Raw genomic sequence first — 20,813 nt, forward strand, 5'->3', positions numbered from 1 at the left:
TGCTTATAGTTTTCTTTGTTGTGCAGAAGCTTTTAATTTTAATTAGGTCCCATTTGTTTATTTTTGCTTTTATTTCCAATATTCTGGAAGGTGGGTCATACAGGATCCTGCTGTGATTTATGTCAGAGAGTGTTTTGCCTATATTCTCCTCTAGGAGTTTTATAATTTATGGTCTTACGTTTAGATCTTTAATCTATTTTGAGTTTAATTTTGCATATGGTGTTAGAAAGTATTCTAGTCTCATTCTTTTACGAGTGGTTTAATTAGGTCCCATTTGTTCATTTTTTTTTTTTTTCATTACTCTAGGACGTGGCAAAATTTTGCTGCAGTTTATGTCAAAGAGTGATTTTCCTACATTTTCCTCTAACAGTTTTATAGTATCCAGCCTTACATTTTGATCTTTAATACATTTTGAGTTTTTTTTTTTTCTGTTTAAATAATTTTATTTATTTTTGGCTGTGCTAGGTCTTCATTGCTGCATGGGCTTTTCTCTAGTTGTGGGGAGTAGGGCCCACTCTCTAGTTGTGGTGCTTGGGCTTCTCATTGCAGTGATTTCTCTTTTTGTGGAGCATGGCCTCTAGGTACATGGGCTTCAGCCGTTGTGCCTCCCGAGCTCTAGAGCACAGGCTCAGTAGTTGTGGCGCAGGGATTTTGTAGCTCTAGACCATGTGGGATCTTCCCAGAGCAGGGTTCTAACCTATGTCTCCTGCATTGGCAGGCCAATTCTTTACCACTGAGCCATGAAGGAACCCCAAGTTTTTTTTTTGTGTGTGGTGTTAGGCAGTGTTCTAATTTCATTTGTTTACATGTAACTGTCCAGTTATCCTCACACCACGATTTTTGCTGATGTTGTTTTTTGTTAGATTGTAATTTTAGATTTGAAAATTGGGAGGGGAGTTTGGGGGAGAATGGATACATGTATATATATGGCTGAGTCCCTGTGCAGTCCGCCTGAAACTGTCACAAGGGTGATAATCAGCTGTGCACCAGTGAAAAATAAAAACTTTAAATAAAATGTAACAGGGAGAATCCTATCTTCACACCACTTATTGGAGAGACTGCCTTTTCTCCTTTGCCTTCTTTGTTACAAATTAGGTGACCATAGGTTCAGTTCAGTCACTCATTCCTGTCCAGCTCTTTGTGACCCCATGAATCGCAGCACGCCAGGCCTCCCTGTCCATCACCAACTCCCGGAGTTCACTCAGACTCATGTCCATCAAGTTGGTGATGCCATCCAGCCATCTCATCCTCTGTCGTCCCTTCTCCTCCTGCCCCCAATCCCTCCCAGCATCAGAGTCTTTTGCAGTGAGTCAGCTCTTCGCATGAGGTGGCCAAAGTACTGGAGTTTCAGCTTTAGCATCATTCCCTCCAAAGAACACCTAGGGCTGATCTCCTTTAGAATGGACTGGTTGGATTTCCTTGCAGTCAAAGGGACTTTCAAGAGTCTTCTCCAACACCACAGTTCAAAAGCATCAATTCATCAGCTCTCAGCTTGCTTCACAGTCCAACTGTCACATCCATACACGACCACAGGAAAAACCATAGCCTTAACTAGACAGACCTTTGTTGGCAAAGTAATGTCTGTGCTTTTGAATATGCTATCTAGGTTGGTCATAACTCCTTCCACGGAGTAAGCGTCTTTTAATTTCATGGCTGCAGTCACCATCTGCAGTGATTTTGGAGCCCCCAAAAATAAAGTCTGACACTGTTTCCACTGTTTCCCCATCTATTTCCCATGAAGTGATGGGACCAGATGCCATGATCTTCGTTTTCTGAATGTTGAGCTTTAAGCCAACTTTTTCACTCTCGTCTTTCACTTTAATCAAGAGGCTTTTTGGTTTCTCTTCACTTTCTACCATAAGGGTGTTGTCATCTGCATACCTGAGGTTATTGATATTTCTTCTGGCAATCTTGATTCCAGCTTGTGCTTCTTCCAGCCCAGCTTTTCTCATGATGTACTCTAGGTGCATGCGTTTATTTCTGTTCTTTCTATCCTATTCCTTTCGTGTATATTTCCAGTTTTGTGCCATTATCATACTGTCTTGAACTGTAGCTTCATAGTTTAGTTTCATGTCAGGAAGCCTGATTCTTCCAACTACAGTTTTCTTTCTCAAGATTGCTTTGGCTATTTGGAGTCATTTTGTTTCCATCAATCAGTTTCGTCACTCATTCATGTCCAACTATTTCTGACCCCATGGACTGTAGCACGCCAGGCTTCCCTGTCCATCACCAACTCCCGAAGCTTGCTGAAATTCATGTCTATCAAGTCAGTGATGCCATCTAACATGTCATCCTTTATTGTCCACTTCTTAGCCTACCTTCAATCTTCCCCAGCGTCAGGGTCTTCTCCAGTGAGTCAGTTCTTTGTATCAGGTGGCCAAAGTGTTGGAGTTTCAGCTTCAGCATCAGTCCTTCCAATGAATATTCAGGACAGATTTCCTTTAGGATGTACTGTTTTGATCTCCTTTCAGTCCAAGGAACTCTTAAGAGACTTCTTCAACACATTTCAAAAGAATCAGTTCTTTGGCGCTCAACTTTATCATCCAACTCTCAAATCCATATATGACTACTGGAAAAACCATAGCTTTGACTAGGTGGACCTTTGTCTGCAAAGTAATATCCCTGCCTTTTTTTTTTTTTCCACTGATGGAGAAATGTTTTATTTTTTTTTTTTTTGAAATTTTTTTTTGAAATTTTATTTTATTTTTAAACTTTACATAATTGTATTAGTTTTGCCAAATATAAAAATGAATCCACCACAGGTATTCATGTGTTCCCCATCCTGAACCCTCCTCCCTCCTCCCTCCCTATACCATCCCTCTGGGTCGTCCCAGTGCACTAGCCCCAAGCATCCAGTATCGTGCATCGAACCTGGACTGGCATCTCGTTTCATACATGATATTTTACATGTTTCAATGCTATTCTCCCAAATATTCCCACCCTCTCCCTCTCCCATAGAGTCCATAAGGCTGTTCTATACATTAGTGTCTCTTTTGCTGTCTCGTACACAGGGTTATTGTTACCATCTTTCTAAATTCCATATATATGCATTATTATACTGTATTGGTGTTTTTCCTTCTGACTTACTTCACTCTGTATAATAGGCTCCAGTTTCATCCACCTCATTAGAACTGATTCAAATGTTTTCTTTTTAATGGCTGAGTAATACTCCCTACTTTTTATGCCATCTAGGTTAGTCATATCTTTTCTTCCAGGGAGCAAGTGTCTTTTTATTTCATGGGCACAGCCACAATCTGCAGTGATTTTGGAGCCCCCAAAATATAAAGTCTGTCACTGTTTCACCTTTTTCACTGTCCTCTTTCACTTTCATCAAAAGGCTCTTGAGGTCTACTTTGGTTTCTGTCATAAGGGTGGTGTCATCTGTGTATCTGAGGTTATTGATACTTCTCCTAGCAATCTTGATTCCAGTGTGTGCCTCATCCAGCCCAGCATTTCACATGATATATTCGTCATATAAGTTAAATAATCAGGGCGATAATATAGAACCTTGATGATTTGGATGTATTCCTTGCCTGATTTGTTTTCCATGTCCAGTTCTAACTATTCTTCCGTGTCCATTTCTAACTGTTGCTTTCTAACCTGCATACAGGTTTCTCAGGAGGCAGGTCAGGTTGTCTGGTATTCCCATCTCTTTCAGAATTTTCCACAGTTTGTTGTGATCCACACAGTCAAAGGCTTTGGTATAGTCAATAAAGCAGAAGTAGATGTTTTTCTGTAACTTTCTTGCTTTTTTAATGATCCAACTGATGTTGGCAATTTGATCTCTGGCTCCTCTGCCTTTTCTACATCCAGCTTGAACATCTGGAAATTCTCAGTTCACGTACTGTTGAAGCCTGGTTTGGAGCATTTTGGGCATTACTTTGCTAGTGTGTGAGATCAGTGCAATTTTGCAATAGTTTCAACATTCTTTGGCATTGCCTTTCTTTGGGTTTGGAACAAAAACTGACCTTTTCTAGTCCTGTGGCCACTCCTGAGTTTTCCATATTTGCTGTCATATTTAGAGCAGCACTTTGACAGCATCATCTTTTAGGATTTGAAATAGCTCAACTGGAATTCCATCACCTCCACTAGCTTTGTTCGTAGTTATGCTTCCTAAGTCCAACTTGTTTCCAGGATGTCTTGCTTTAGGTAAGTGATCACACCATCATGATTATCTGGGTCAGGAAGATCTTTTTTTTAGTTCTTCTGTTTATTCTTACCACCTCTTCTTAATATCTTCTGCTTCTGTTAGGTCCATGCCATTTCTGTCCTTTATTGTGCCCATCCTTGGGTGAAATGTTCCCTTCGTATTGCTGATTTTCTTGAAGAGATCTCTAATCTTTTCCATTTTATTGTTTCCCTCTACTTCTTTGCATTGATGACGTAGGAAGGCTTTCTTATCTCTCCTTGCTGTTCTTTGGAACTCTGCATTCAATCGGTATATCTTTTCTTTTTTCCTTTGCTTTTTACTTCTCTTCTTTTCTCAGCTATTTGTAAGGCCTTCTCAGACCACCATTTTTCCTTTTTGCATTTCTTTTTCTTGGGGATGGTCTTGATCACTGTTTCCTGTACAATGTCACGAACCTCTGTCCATAGTACTTTAGGTACTCTGTCTATCTGATCTAATCCCTTGAATCACTTGTCACTTCCACTGTATAAGAGATTTGATTTAGGTCATACCTGCATGGTATAGTGGTCTTCCCTACTTTCTTCAATTTAAGTCTGAATTTTGCGATAAGAAATTCATGACCTAGGCCACAGTCAGCTCCCGGTCTTAATTTTGCTGCCTGTATAGAGCTTCTCCATATATGCCTGCAAAGAATATAATCAATACTTGGTATTTATTTGTTTCCATACAAATAAAATATTTTGTTCTAATTCTGTGAAAAATGCCCTTGGTAGTTTGATAGGGATTGTATTGAATCTGTAGATTACTTAGGGTAGTACATTTATTTTCACAATATTGATTTCTCCAATCCAAAAACATGATGTATATCTCCATCTATTTGCATCATTTTTGATTTGTTGATCAGCATCTTACAGTTTTCTGAGTACAGGTCTTTTTTCTCATTAGGTATTTTTATTCCTAGGTATTTTATTATTATAGTTTCAATGGTAGATAGTATTGTTTCCTTAATTTCTCTTTCTGATCTTTTGTTGTTAGTGTATAGCAGGAGATTTCTGTGCATTAATTTTGTATCATGCAGGTTTACTAAATTCATTGATTAGCTCAAGTACTTTTCTGGTGGCCTGTTAAAGATTTTCTGTGTATAGTTTCATATCATCTGCAAACAGTGTCAATTGTACTTTTTCTTTTCCAATTTGGATTCCTTAATTTTTTTTCTCTGATTACCTTAGCTAGGACTTCAAAACTACATTGAATAAAAGTGGTGAGAGTGGACATCCTTGTCTTATTCCTTATCTTAGAGGAAATGCTTTCAGTTTTTCATCATTGGGAATGTTGTTTGCTATAGGTTTGTCATATATGGCCTCTAAATGAAAATTAGTTTACAATAATCTTCTATTTATTTTCCCTCACTGTGGGACTGTGAGCTTTTGAAAAACTATGCTTCCATAAAAAAGTAGACTTGCATATATTGTAAGCTATTTTATATGTCTTTCAAAAACATAAGTTTTAGGAAGTTAGATTGTTAGACAAGTTTAAATTTTTGAATTCTTTTTACATGCATATTTTTTATGTGAAAGCAAGTTACTTCAGTTATAATGCATACTTCTTGAGGATAGAGTAATTATTAATTTTGAAATCCTAGAATGTCATTAGTTATTTCTTCTTGGTAACATGTGATATTCTTTATGGTTATTTTACCAGTGAGAATCCAAGTCAGTTTTTGAAATCCAAAACTGAACAGCATTATTCCTTGTGAATACAACCTATGGCTTGCTGCTGTGTTCCTTGGTCTTATTTGATTCTGTATATAATCTCTCAAATTTAGATGATATACAGAATTTGGTTAATAGGGTAGAATTTAGAATTTGGTTAATAGGTATCTGAAACTTGTTGAAATTTCATTTAAGAAATTGTGAGTCTTCTGTTAAGGACTGTGAATATCATATTCTGCTTTAATAATTTTTCAAGTGTTAATAAATTTTTGTATCATTCTGCCATTTCTTCTAGAAATTATATAAAAGAGAAGTCCAGCCTCCCTTCAAACCTGCTTCTGGAAAACCAGATGATGCTTTTTGTTTTGATCCTGAATTTACTGCAAAAACACCTAAAGGTAATGCATGTTTATGTGTGAAAACCAGGGCTTTTATTCATTTAGATGGTTAAAAAATAAACTAGCTTCTTAGATGAAAAACGGACAGAATTATAAGTTTGTAAAGGGTGGTTTGCCCTGTGTAGATCCTATTTAACATTGCTTGGACACCTTTCAGGTAGAGGCTTTATATGGTTAATGTTCATTAGCGAAGCAGGGACTAGAGCAAAAGGTGAACATTTTCTTTTATAAAAGTGTTTTTGACATGATAATGCATTAGAGAATGTGAGTAGGAAGTAAGATATGAGATATCTCTCTCTAACTCTTATGGTTCAGAATTTAATGTGGTTTATTTTTATTGACATCTGTTTCATATATACATTCAACAAATATTGAATACCTAGTGTGTAAATACTAAGCAGTGATGATGCAGAAGTGAACTGAACACACAAAAATCATAATCTACATGGAGCTTGCATACTAGTATTATTGTTGTTGTTCAGTCTCTCAGTCATGTTCGACGCTGTGACCCATGGATTGCAGCATGCCAGGCTTCCCTGTTTTCACCATCTCCTGGAGCTTTCTCAAACTCATGTCCATTGATTGGGAAACAGACAATAATCAATAAATCAAATACATAATATAGTATGTCTGATGGTAACATTTAATGGTTTCCTTTATACTCAAAGAAATGTTGGCATTTCATATCATAAAACTGTTAATTCTAATTAAATTTAATTATTTGGACATTAGATTCTCCTGGTTTGCCAGCCAGTGCTAATGCTCATCAACTCTTCAAAGGATTCAGCTTTGTTGCAACTTCTATTGCAGAAGAATATAAAATCACTCCTATCACAAGTGCAAATGTGTTACCAATTGTTCAGGTAAATTACACATAGATTATTCAGATTAGGGATAATTATTTCTTCTGTTATTGCTGATTGATTTACAGTGATTTTTAACTTCTTCATTTATCTATGTATGATGAATTAAAGATCTTTCCATGTTTTGGGAAGAAAGCAGACAGTAGTAACTTTTATTAATTTATTTTTTTTAAAAATTTTATTTTATTTTTAAACTTTACATAATTGTATTAGTTTTGCCAATATCATAATGAATCTGCCACAGGTATACATGTGTTCCCCATCCTGAACCCTCCTCCCTCCCCATACCATCCCTCTGGGTCGTCCCAGTGCACTAGCCCCAAGCATCCAGTATCGTGCATCGAACCTGGACTGGTATCTCGTTTCATACATGATATTTTACACGTTTCAGTGCCATTCTCCCAAATCTTCCCTCCCTCTCCCTCTCCCACAGAGTCCATAAGACTGTTCTATACATTAGTGTCTCTTTTGCTGTCTCGTACACAGGGTTATTGTTACCATCTTTCTAAATTCCATATATATGTGTTAGTATACTGTATTGGTGTTTTTCCCATTTTTAATTATGTATTTATGTGATGTCTTTTGGCAAGAAAATGTAATGGGTGATACATTAGCTAGTTGATTTATCATATTGGCTTTGGAGATATAGAAAGCCTTCGGAATCTGTATGCTCAGATCACCTAGAACCTGTGTAAGCCATTTATAAATACTGATAAAATTTCTCTAGACTTACTTTTGATTTTTTAAAGATTTAAGATGAACATATACTTAGGAGAAAAGACAAAAAATGTGAAACCATATTGTTTTGTATTTTACTTTTTAACAAAAACAGGTAAATGGAAATGCTGCACAGTTTGGTGAAGTGTATGAATTGAAAGAGGATATTGGTGTTGGCTCCTATTCTGTTTGCAAGCGATGCATACACACCACTACCAACATGGAATTTGCAGTGAAGGTATTGTCTCTGAGGCTAACATTTTTTTTGCTTGACATATTAAGTTAAATTAATATGTAATTGTAATTATGTAAAGTGTGAGTTAAATTGCCAACTGACAGTTTTTCAGTGGAGCAAATGGAGAAAGCAAAGATAAAATGATGAAGTAAAACTCTTGACTTAATAATTTCATTTTGAATTTCTTACCAACACTTTACTTTGTTCAGTAAAAAAGATGTTATTTAGGAGAAGCAATATGTTTTTTGAATGTCTTGCTTTTGAATAATTTTATTGTAACACAGTATGCTAAGTTTGAGCAATTGTGACAATTACTGTCATATTTCGATCAAATTATCAGTTAGTATATTTTCAGTTAGATGGAATATAATGTTGAGAAAAGTACTATGTTGTTTTTTAATTAAGTTTCAGTTATAGGAAATTTTTAAATATTAAAATAATGTGAGGTAAACATCACTCTTGAGTTTTATTTGTTGCTTGAAAATACAACCAAGTTGAAATCATGTCATTCATTTTTAGACAAAGAAAATAATTTTCCTCTGTGATTTTTCTTGTTTCTTAGATCATTGACAAAATTAAGAGAGACCCTTCAGAAGAAATTGAAATTTTAATGCGCTATGGACAACACCCCAACATTATCACTTTAAAGGATGTAGGTATTTAAAAATCTATGTATCTGCTAAGCTAATGAAGTTATGACTTTGAACTTTCCATATCCATGGTATCTTTACTTTCATGCCATAAAATATTAAGACTCTTAAATTTGCCACTTCAGTTCTTTTATCCCTATGATTCTGCACTCTTACCCTCCTTGTAGAATATCAGAAAGGAACTATGATGGTTGGCAAATGAGAGTATCATGATTACTTGAATATATTCTAACTGGTTAACTAGTTGACAACATCACCAGCAGCACTTATTCTCTAGTACTACAAATATACAAGATAGAAGAGATTAGGAATGTGCCAAATTCTTGGAGATTTTATTTCCTTGATTGTACAGCAGTTGGCTGTAGCACTGTGGATTGTTGCTTGTGTGAAATATTATTCTGTAGTTTTTTTTTAAAGTGAACTCATATTAATAGATGTTACTGAATACTGACAAACCATCTCCTTGATCAGTTTGTTTCAGATAATATGATATACATTTTTACTTGTAATCCTTAAATAGTACTTTATACATATATATATATAAATATATGTTATGTGTGTATATAGATAGATATATGTCTACATGTATGTGTTTATGTGTGTAGACGTAGATATCACGTGCCTTGAGTAAAAGGGTATACATATTTATTTGTTCTCCTTGATACAACATTTGAATTCAACAAATATTTAAGTTGCCAGGTCAGATAGTAGAATGTGAGGAGGATATTAAAAAACAACATACTTACTGCCAGAAGGAAGCTTACTATTATTAAGGAAAGAAAGTGGCTATAATATAGTCAGAAATGTCATAGGTGCTGTTTGAGAGTCACAGAGTTCTATTTTTCCAGTTATACTCCTTGATGAAGTATAACAGATATCTTCAAAAGTTAATAAAATTATGTGTTTCACATGGTCTCACAGAATGGTGTTGAGTCTGTTTAGCCAGTTTAATCTTCAGTAGGGTCTGTACTATATTAATACTAAAGGAATAGTGTATTTTTAACACTAGAGGTTCATTCGAAAATCAAAGTAAATATAATTGAACACTTTTCAGAATTAAATAATAACATTTTAAAAATATGTTCTTTTTTTAGGTTTATGATGATGGTAGATATGTTTACCTTGTTACGGATTTGATGAAAGGAGGAGAGCTACTTGACCGTATTCTGAAACAAAAATGTTTTTCAGAACGGGAAGCTAGTGATGTACTGTTTATAATAACTAAGACAGTTGACTATCTTCATTGTCAAGGAGTAAGTTGTAGTTATATTCTTCCTTTTAAGTCTGGGACTTATATCTTCATAAAATTATATATAGAAAATGATACCTAAAATGAATTACTTTTTCTATCACATATTTTTATATGGAATAGCCTAATAAAATTCATTATGTAGTGAAGGTTATAAGTTTAGGAAATTGGGTAATACCTTATTATAAATTTTATTCTCTCTACCTGTTAGCACCAATTTAATAGCATATTAATTTTAAAGTGGTTTGAATTATATAAATATCTAAACTTGACTTTTAATTTATTAAACCTCATCAGACTTGAAAGTGAAACACAGACAAATTAGCAAATTATACTATGGCTAGCACATAAAGTTCTGGCAGAACTGTTTATTTTGATTGTTAGCAACCCCTTCCCCAATACAGTAAGAAATTTTGATTCTAAACACTTGAAGTATTAATACATTAAAATTTCTATTGAAAGGGCAGGTCTGTTATTTTGTTTCCTATATTTTCATAAAACAAATTAATTGGATTACCAAAAAAGGTCAATTCTATTATATATATAGCTACCCAAGGAAACAAAGTCACAAAGAATTTAAAATTTTAAGTTTGAATCAGTTGTAGTAGTGGACACATACCCACTTAATATAAACTAAAAAAAATGAGCAACTCAGAATTGGCTTAGTGAACATTCTACATGGGCCAGTATTCATTTTTCACTATGGCTTTATAGAATACATTTTCAACACTTTGAAATATAAATTGTATAATAGTTCTGTAATAATTTAATTATTTGATTGTCTTTATCAACGTTCTCTAAAATAAAGGATGGCCATAATTTTCAAGAAGAAAATGATAAGCATCTTTTATTTTAGAAATAAATTAATGCATCAATTAAATAAATTAATGACAAATTTATTGAGCATTTCTACATGCCAGACAATGCAAAAGGTGTTGCAGATTCAACCATGAGTTTAAGTCTTGATCCTTGTCTCGAAAGAGCTTTTAATGTAGTAAACAGCTGATTAAATATAGGATTAAATTAAATGAAGTGGATAGTATCAGTAGAAAAATCACCACATGAAGAATTTTGGAATATTTTATTTATGTATGTCTAGCTTTTTATTTAATTCTTATTGTTTCTATTTTTCTGCTCACTTTTCATGCATTGAAAGCATGTTTTGTTTTACTTTATTGAAGATAATTATAATAGTGACTTTATTTTTTAAATTTTTAGTTTTTAGTCTTCTCAGTTTTGAACAGTACATTTTGTTGAGCTATAACTGACGTATAACATTGTGTAAATTTAAGGTATACATGTTGATTTGAGATATGTATATACTACAATATGATTATCATCATAGCATTAGCTAGCATACCTATCATATCACATATAATAATAGGCACTTTAAGACACTTGCTGTTAAGCCTAACACAGTTTATCTTGAAGTTGGGATAGATGTTCTTTTTTCTTGAAACTGTATCCTTTTTTTAGAAGAGTGTTCTTCATATATCAGAAAATTTTGGATTGTGTACTGTACAAATTTGTGTACTGTAAAATTTTGAATTTTAACTTGTGGAGATTTGTTATATTCTGTTATTTTTTTCTCCAATGATTATTTTAGTTTTCTTTTGTTTTCAGTGGGTAATTTTCTTAAGGTTTGCACTGAAAGCTCTGCTTTTTCAGCAGCAGCTGTGGTTTCTGTTTAGATCTTTTGTCATTTGAGCTTCCTTTATCCATTTTGGCTCTTTCCCTTACTGTATTCCTCCACTCAGCATTCACGCTTTCCCAGTATTTCTTTTCTGGTGTTCCAGGCCAGAAAGATCATGGGCTTTTCTGCATCCCTTCACTACCACTGTGTGCCATAGGAACTGTACTTAGCTTTCTGTTAAAAGCCACAGATATTGGAACCTACTCATGCAACTCCCTCCTTCAGCCAAGTATGTACTCCCCACCAGAATGTTATCTCCTTTTGCTCATTCTCCAGTATCTTCAAGGTAGTTTTTTTTTTTTTTCTTTTAACTCAGGTTTCATATTTGGTTACCATAGTGAGGAGGTTTGAAAAGGGTCTTAGTTCAATATGTCTACAAGTGTAATTGAGAATTCAGCTTTGAGAATGAAAATGACTAAAAAAACTGGTGGCTTGATAAAAACTGGCACATCTATCTGATAGGGATAATTCACCTATATACTTCAGGTTGTCAAGGCTATCAAGGTTGGAGAACGTGTCATTTTCAAAATTTCATGATTGAGACAGTTTCATTTCCTGGAAATATATTAACTTAGATAGTTAGCTATAGAAATGTCATCCTTTTTTTTTTTTTTTTTTTAAATGTTCAAGGTTGTTCATCGTGATCTTAAACCTAGTAATATTTTATACATGGATGAATCAGCCAATGCAGACTCCATTAGGATCTGTGATTTTGGGTTTGCAAAACAACTTCGAGGAGAGAATGGACTTCTGTTAACTCCATGCTATACTGCAAACTTTGTAGCACCTGAGGTATTCTTTAAAACTTTAGTATTTGCCTTTTATTCTTTTCCTTTAGTTGACTGCATTTGGTGTCTTTTATGTCAGCTTTATGGTAGGTAGTAAAAGCCAAGTGATCTTGTCCTTTGTGTTAATCACTCAGTTGTGTCCAACTCTGTGACCCCATGTACTGTAGCCCGCTAGGCTCCTCTGTCCATGGAATTCTGCAGGCAGGAGTACTGGAGTGGGTTGCTATTTCCTCCTCCAGGGTATCTTCCCAACCCAGGGATCTAACCCAAGTTTCCTGTGTTGCAGGCAGCTTCTTTACTGTCTGAGCCACCAGAGAAGCCCTTTCCCAACTATAAAGCTCTTTAAATCATTGAATTCTGATTATGCTCAATATAAATATTTAGACTAATAACTAGCATCTGCAACCAACCTGAATATAATAATCACATTGTTCTATTCTGTTGGCTTTTATAATGGTTTCAGAATCATACCATTTTAGAACTGGCCAGAGAGTAGAGGTAACTCTACCTTCAACATATTCAATATTCTAAATGAGGACACTGAGACTCAAAGCACTTAAATGATTTTTTTAAGACCCAGCATTCACAAAGTCAGGATAGGTTTTCAGATATTTTGGTTTGTGCTGAACATGAGGTGATTTATATTGTTTAGAATTATACATAACACAGGCAGTGCCATCCCTGATTGTAAGATCTTCTTATTCGTGAAGAAAACAGCTTTATGGGGATTTTTATAAACAGTGAGGTTTTTCTTGGCAGATAACTTTCATATGTAGATCTTAAAGAGTAGAGTCCAGAAAGATGATGCTGAGGAAGGCAAGGGGTGCATGTTTAACATTTCACAAGCTCCAGCAGTCTTGTCAGTTCTGATAATGGGGATGGAAGCTTTGATGGTAACAGTTCCCACCACAATAAAAGAATAATTGATTAAAAAATGAATCAGGGATGGCATTGGTTATATAGATTCTTTATAAGTTTTGTTCGTAAAAGTCAAGAATTATTCTTAAATGTTACAAACAATGCTCACTCATGAATTATCATATGTTTAACATAAATCCAAGTACACAGATATCCTCAGATTTGAAAAATAGAATTTTTCAACTCAGAGGAAGAATAAAATAATTTGAGGATGAATTCTTACCTCATGTGCATATTTTAATTTTTTTTACACTAAATACTAGCTCTTCTGGAAAATATTGCACATAAGATATAAAATATTTTTATACTGTTTATATTTCTATAAAAATATAAACATATTTCTTATATTTAAATATCAATAAGTCTATATTCAATATAGCTATTAGAAAAATAATATTTCTAGTGATGAAAATAAAAATGTAGAAAGTGGGAAAGTAACTTTCTAATAATGAGAAATCCCCATGTTAAAATGTATTTAATCTTCCTTTAAGATGTTAATGTTGAGGAAGAAATATAACACCTGCTTTATAGGGTTTTAATAAGATTTGCCCTATAAGAAATTATATGTGTCCAGAGGATGTGCTTTAATCTACATTTTAAGTATATTCATAGAAAATTGATATGCATGCATGATCCAAGAAGGGGTTATTGTAAGGCCCTCAGGTGTAAGGGATATAACTTAGACATTTAAAAAATTAGCTTTTCTAGGACATTTTAATATTTTTATAGAATACAAATATAGAATATTGAGGATAAGGCTCTTCTATAAAATATAGAATATATAGTCATAAATGTTATAGTATATTTATGCAGTAGACACAACAGTAGATTATAGAGTAACCATTTTAATAGCTGATTTTTTTAATATTCACTTAATCTTGTGGACCTAGATTCCTTGGTATAATGGGTACTTTTCCCTGGAAAAGGTTAAGAATGAATGTGTCCCAAATAAAGATCTTAAAAACAGACAGTAAAATGAAAAATATACATGTCTATGTTTAGATTAATGGTTAGATAAACATTTTCAAGTTAGTGCAAATCTGCAGAGTAGGATATAGCTCACTGATGCTTTTTATCCTAGTAGACTTCCATTGTAGTTAGACACTTTCAGCATTGTAATAGTGAAGGTTTTCAGGTAGGCAAGTAGAGACCACTTCTCTGTAACTAATGCCTCTAATGTCTGAACTACCTTTGGCTAGGATATTACTTTTATTTTCAAAATGCTTTGAAAAGTTTTATTATCAAGTCTGAGGTCTCTGCCAGCAATGAATGCATATTTATTAATGGTTATAAATATAAAACAGAGGTTTGGGGTAAGATTTGTTTCTTCAATTTCAGACTCTTTCAAAAATTATTAGTGAATTGTATGAAATGTGTTATCTTTTAAACTAGAATCAGAAAGATTCAAGTGTCCATGTAGATATTTGAATAAATAATAACATTTGTGCATGTGTGTGCAGTTTCTCAGTCATGTCCAACTCCTTGTGGCCCCATGGACTGTAGCCAGACAGGCTCCATGGGATTTCCCATACAAGAATACTGGAGTGAGTTACCGTTTTATCCTCCAGGGGATCTTCCTGACTCAGGGATTGAACTTTCGTCTTCTGCGCCTTCTGCATTGACAGGTGGATTCTTTACTACTGATCCATGTGGGAAGTTCAATAATAGCATTTATGAGAATATAAATTCATTATTTCATCACAGTGCATAAAAAGCCCTTACTTGCTAAAAGAGAAACAAATTAGGAGTACAATTTCAGCTTAACAATAAGTAAGGAATAATTCATTCCTTTTTTGATATGTATCAATTTAGTCACCTTCTAAGACTTACTTAATAGATGTACTTTTCTATTATGGCTATTTCACAAAAATTAATATATCTCAAAAATATTTTATTCTTTTTTAAAAAGCAAATCTATCTTAATATTCAACCAATATTTAATGCCTACTGAGGTCTAAGAATGATCCTGAACTAAAGGAATTTACAATACATTGGATGGATGCTGTGTCTGCAATTCTTTTACATAAGTAAATGTGAGGGATTTCCCTGGTGGTCCAGTGGTTAAGGCTCCATGCTCCCCAATGCAGGAGGCATGGTCAGGGAATTAGATCCCTCATGCTGCAACCAAAAGCCTGCATGCTGCAATGAAGATCCCACATGCTGCAACCAAGACCCAGCACAGCCAACAAAAAAAAAAAAAAGTCAATGTGAAATTACTCTGCCCTGCTCTGGCTTTGGGCTTTCATGTATTTTGCTACAAATATGAATTAATTTGAACTTCAGAGCAAAGGAAATGAGAATCTCTTACATTTTGCTCATTTGGGAAGCCAAATGAGAGAGAAGGTTACGTCAGTAACTACTTTAATTCTGACTTCTGTCTTCTTTGTATTTAACTTTATGCAAATAAGGTGTGAAACACGTTACTTTTTACACGGTACTCTTTCATTCTTGGGCTTCCCAGGTGGCTCTAGTGGTAAAGAACCTGCCTGCCAATGCCGGAAGCATAAGAGATCCGGGTTCAAACCCTGGGTTGGGAAGGTCCCCTGGAGAAGGGCATGGCAACCCACTCCAGTATTCTTCCCTGGATAATCTAGTGGACAGAGGAGCCTGGTGGGCTATGGTCCATAGGGCTGCACAGAGTCGGACAGGACTGAAGCAACGTAGCACTTTGATTCATTCTGCCACAATGTCTTGTTTCTTTTATGGCTGTATATTCTTATTATTATAGGACTTTGAGACCTGCTCTAGAACAAAAGTAGACTACCCCTTCTTTAGTCAGACAAACTGGGTTTGTGTGTGGTAAAACTGAAACAGGTTTTTCATGGTTGGCCCTAATTACATTAAGCAATATGACACCTCTAGTGCCTTTCTTCTCATTAACTTGGAAGGTTATGGATATGCAATACCTATTTCTGACTCACTATTTAAACCTTGCCTGTACAAGAAGTTCCTAAGCAGTCCCTCAATCTTGGTTGTGCACTGGATCATCTGGGAACCTTCAAAAATACTGTCCTAAGGGAACCAGAGAAAACATGGTGATGCCCAGAACTGCGAGAAGTCATGAGAAGGGGAAAGACAGAAGGGGAATAAAGCAAGAGAGGTTTATGTTTCACTAGAGGATGCCAGGTTAGACTTATCATGATGTGAATTGTTTTAGCTCTACCTTATTATTTATTAGGGCCTTTGTAGTCTCCACTTGTGTTACTTATTTTAGCCAGTTATATAGGTATTTTGATAACCTCTTCAGCTTCTCAAGTTTGTACATATGTGTGTTCTTATATACTTTGACTATGGAAAAAACATTATAAATATAAGTATATATAAATTATAATAAATTTATAGATATATAAAATTTAATAAAATATATGAATTTTAGAAATATATAAATTTTAATTTATATATAAATTTATAAATATATAAAATTTAACAAAATATAAATTTTATGAATATATAAATGTACAAATTTTAATTTATATATAAATTTATAAATATATAAAATTCAATAAAATATATAAATTTTAATATAATTTAATATATAAAATTTAATAAAAGATATAAATTTTATAAATATATAAATTTAGTTTAATATATAAAATATACAAATTTAATTTAATATATAACATTTAATAAAGTACATAAATTTTATAAATATATAAATTTATATTAAATGAATTTATATATTTTTATATATAAATATAGAAATTATAATAAATATATACCCTGAATTTTAAGGTAGATATTTATTATTCATATTTTGCCATTGTCATAGCCAAGTATTAATATGTTTAGACTTTTATAAATGAAATGTCCATTCTGGTGATTATGCAGTCCCCAGTATTAATGCATTAATAATGTTTCTATTTTGCTTCTATTTACAAAGGCTTTATCAGTGGGTTTGTTTTTCTAAATTTAATAAAAAGAGCTCATTTCACCTCAGACTAGCTATTAAATTCACAGGGAAAATTCACATGAATATATAATGAATATGTTATTTATTTAACATATTTATTTAACGCTAGCCTCAAGAGAAAAAAGAGCTACCTAAATTATGATATCAAAATTAATGAAACCATTCAGAATTTATCAAATGTGTGTTTCTGATCCAGAAATATACTAATTTTTAAAAACCTGAGTCTTTTTTGTAAAATATAAATTCATCTTGCTTTCATAAGATTATATATGATCTTAGCATCTCCTGTGCAGTAGAGAAGCAATTATCATAGATGTTAAAGGCACAGGCTCTAGAGTAAGTGCTCCACCACTTATTAGGTTTGTGATAGCAGGCAAATTACTTAACATTTGCCCCAGATTTCTCATCTTCAAAATGGAAATAATATCTATCTCATAGAATCAGTTTCAGGGTTAAAATTCAATATTCTGAAAAAATAAAATAAAATAAAATTCAATATTCTGTGTAATATATGAAGCACTCTGTACATGTTGTTTTAAATTTTGATATGTCTGATTTTCCTAAGGTGGAGTGAAGGTTCATTGAGGTCAGGGATCATATCTTAAAAAAGGATTTTTTTTGTATCATTCATATTGCTTAATTACCTTATTAATAGTCACTTATTGAATGTTTGTTAATTGCAGAAAACTTTGCCTTTAAGTTAATTAATTTTGAAAATATTAAAATGAGCTAAGTTTTTAAATTGTGAGCATTTGTGAGATTATTAGAAACACAACTTTTTTTTAGATGACAAAACTGAGTTATACTGAGTAGTACCAGATAATGAGTATTTCCTTTCTTAGGTTCTTATGCAACAAGGCTATGATGCTGCTTGTGATATTTGGAGTCTGGGAGTCCTTTTTTATACAATGTTGGCTGGGTAAGAAATTTATATATTCAAATTAATTCACATCATTATTTGAATTTCACTTGTGTATTTTCATCTAGAAAGAGGACAGATGAAAATTACCTTAAGGAAAATGCTATCAGTATTCTAAAATATTATATATTGTATACTTATAAAATTTACAAAAACATAAGGTGTTTAATGAGGCATTATTTAGACACATAATTAAAAGGTTGTTCAACTGGGACTAAAACTTCTAAAAATAAAGCATATATTCTTATTTTGATAAGAATTATGTTTAAGTGTACTACATTTTCAAAATGTTTACCTTAGTATAAAATCATTTCACAGTTCAACAGGTGCTTATCCACTGAACTTGCTGATGTTATTTTTTTTTAAGTACTTGAATTTTGGTTCTCTTGGCAGTAGAGATTCAGTGTGATTGAGCTTTATAACAAACCTACATAAAATAGTAGCAGAATATTAAAATACAGAAACACATGCAGATGTGTTAAAAGAATAAAGAAATACTAAAAAATGTAGCCATTGGATTATGTTGAATACTGTTAGTTTATAAATAATACAAGTGCTATTTTATTCTTAATAATAAGTAGCACTTTTATTTAGAAGTAAACATTTATAACTGTAGATAAAGGCTAGGTTTAGCAAAGTCTAATGCATAATAGAATTTGAAGAATTTTAACGTAATCGAAATGTCCTTAGGTATGACTTTTTTAAAAAGGCTGTGCTGATGTGCTCGGTTGTGGCCGACTCTTTGAGACCCCTTGAACTTTAGCCCACCAGGCTACTTGGTGCATGGAGTTTTCCAGGCAAAAATACTGAAGTGGGTTGCCATTTCCTTCTCCAGCTTTAAAAAGGCATTTAGTATAATTAAATATAAAGATTGAGGGCAGGAGGAGAAGGGAATGACAGAGGAGAAGATGGTTGGATGGCATCACCAACTCGATGCACATGAGTTTGGGTGAACTCCGGGAGTTGGTAATGGACAGGGAGGCCTGGCGTGCTGTGGTCCATGGGGTCACAAAGAGTCGGACACAACTGAGTGACTGAACTGAACTAAACTGATAATTAAATATGCTTGCCATAGCAGGAGATTTATAAAGATAAGTTATGAAAATAATGACTCCAAGTTATTTATTGGATTGACCGTAATCACATATGTCAGTACATTTCATGTACTTTTAAATATGTGCAAAATATTTAGTTATAGACCACAGCAAGTGCTAAAAGTTAAGAGTAGCTAATGTTTGCATGTGAACAGCAGTCAGCAGTATTGGTTTCAAACCATTGGATATCATTTCCAGATAGGTACTTTCAAACGGAGAAGGCAATGGCACCCCACTCCAGTACTCTTGCCTGGAAAATCCCATGAACGGAGGAGCCTGGTGGGCTGTAGTCCATGGGGTCGCTAAGAGTCAGACACGACTGAGCGACTTCACTTTCACTTTTCACTTTCATGCATTGGAGAAGGAAACGGCAACCCACTCCAGTGTTCTTGCTTGGAGAATCCCAGGGACGGGAAGCATGGTAGGCTGCCGTCTATGGGGTTGCACAGAGTCAGACACGACTGAAGCGACTTAGCAGCAGCAGGTACTTTCAAATACTTACTTTATGACTAAACAAAGCATTTTGTGTGTATGTGCATAGGTATGTGTGTTTAGTGTTATATCAACTATGAGGGAATTAACATATTACGGCATCTTTCTCATACTTTTTAGCCATAAATCTATTCCCAAATCTGAATACCATTTTTAAAAAGGTACCATTAAAATGGTACCATTTGTTAAAATGGTACAAAAGTGACCACTTTTTGTCATTCTGTAATAATGTTCTAAACCACTTTAACTTCATACAGTGTATTTGTTTTCCTATCTGTTACTGTTGATCCATGTAATAATTTTAATGGCTATAAAGGATTTTTCTATTATATTGATATATTTAACCAGTTTTTCATAGACATTAGTTAAAAATATTGTTACTTTGTTTTCACTGATAATATTGATAAATTTGAGCCTATTCGATAAATGTATAAAATTACTTTCTTCATAATAGGTATATTTGGTTTCCTAACTTATGCCTGTGAATAAAAATTTGTGTTGATTTTCAGAATGTATTATTACATACAACTACCTTTATTTTACACTGATTCACAGATCAAAGGTAAAAAAAGATTGATGTAGGCAAGACTTTTCATTTCATTATATAAATCATTAAGTTCATTGTTTGGAAGGTAAAATTTTATATGAACAGTAAAGGGAAATTTTAGGTGATAGTCTTAATTTTCTATAGTAAATATATGCTTGTAGTTCTATACTCATCATTTTCAATTAGATTTAATATGTAGGTTAGGCCTTCATGTATATTTAAATCTTTTTTATTAATAGCTACACTCCCTTTGCTAATGGGCCCAATGATACTCCTGAAGAGATACTGCTGCGTATAGGCAATGGAAAGTTCTCTTTGAGTGGTGGAAACTGGGACAGTATTTCAGATGGAGCAAAGGTATAAATTATAAATATGTTTTGTTTTGTTGAACTGTTAATTGCCAAAATCTTTTAAGTTTATAGCCTAGTCTGCATTTGTAGAGTATCAGATGGTGTTTTATGCCAGTATTTGTTTTTTTTTTTTAATATAAATTTATTTA

At 33.5% G+C, this 20,813-nt stretch overlaps 1 protein-coding gene across 27 annotated transcripts in view; it reads left to right on the forward strand.

Moving 5' to 3' along the window:
* The window catches only part of RPS6KA6 (ribosomal protein S6 kinase A6), a 388,962-nt gene that overhangs the window by 306,205 nt on the left and 61,944 nt on the right, over positions 1-20,813 (forward strand). For 24 of the 27 annotated variants that reach the window (XM_070784482.1, XM_070784464.1, XM_070784463.1 and 21 more), the window contains 8 exons: positions 6,137-6,239; positions 6,972-7,102; positions 7,935-8,057; positions 8,617-8,706; positions 9,799-9,957; positions 12,277-12,438; positions 18,105-18,181; positions 20,554-20,671. In XM_070784482.1, coding sequence (XP_070640583.1) covers positions 6,137-6,239; positions 6,972-7,102; positions 7,935-8,057; positions 8,617-8,706; positions 9,799-9,957; positions 12,277-12,438; positions 18,105-18,181; positions 20,554-20,671 — 963 coding nt within the window. Of the gene's footprint in view, positions 1-6,136; positions 6,240-6,971; positions 7,103-7,934; positions 8,058-8,616; positions 8,707-9,798; positions 9,958-12,276; positions 12,439-16,296; positions 16,479-18,104; positions 18,182-19,473; positions 20,087-20,553; positions 20,672-20,813 lie in introns of those variants that run through there. The other 3 variants (XR_011565333.1, XM_070784483.1, XM_070784466.1) reach the window with 3 other exon arrangements.

Source organism: Bos indicus, chromosome X (genome assembly GCF_029378745.1).
Source record: "Bos indicus isolate NIAB-ARS_2022 breed Sahiwal x Tharparkar chromosome X, NIAB-ARS_B.indTharparkar_mat_pri_1.0, whole genome shotgun sequence".
Lineage (NCBI taxonomy): Eukaryota > Metazoa > Chordata > Mammalia > Artiodactyla > Bovidae > Bos > Bos indicus.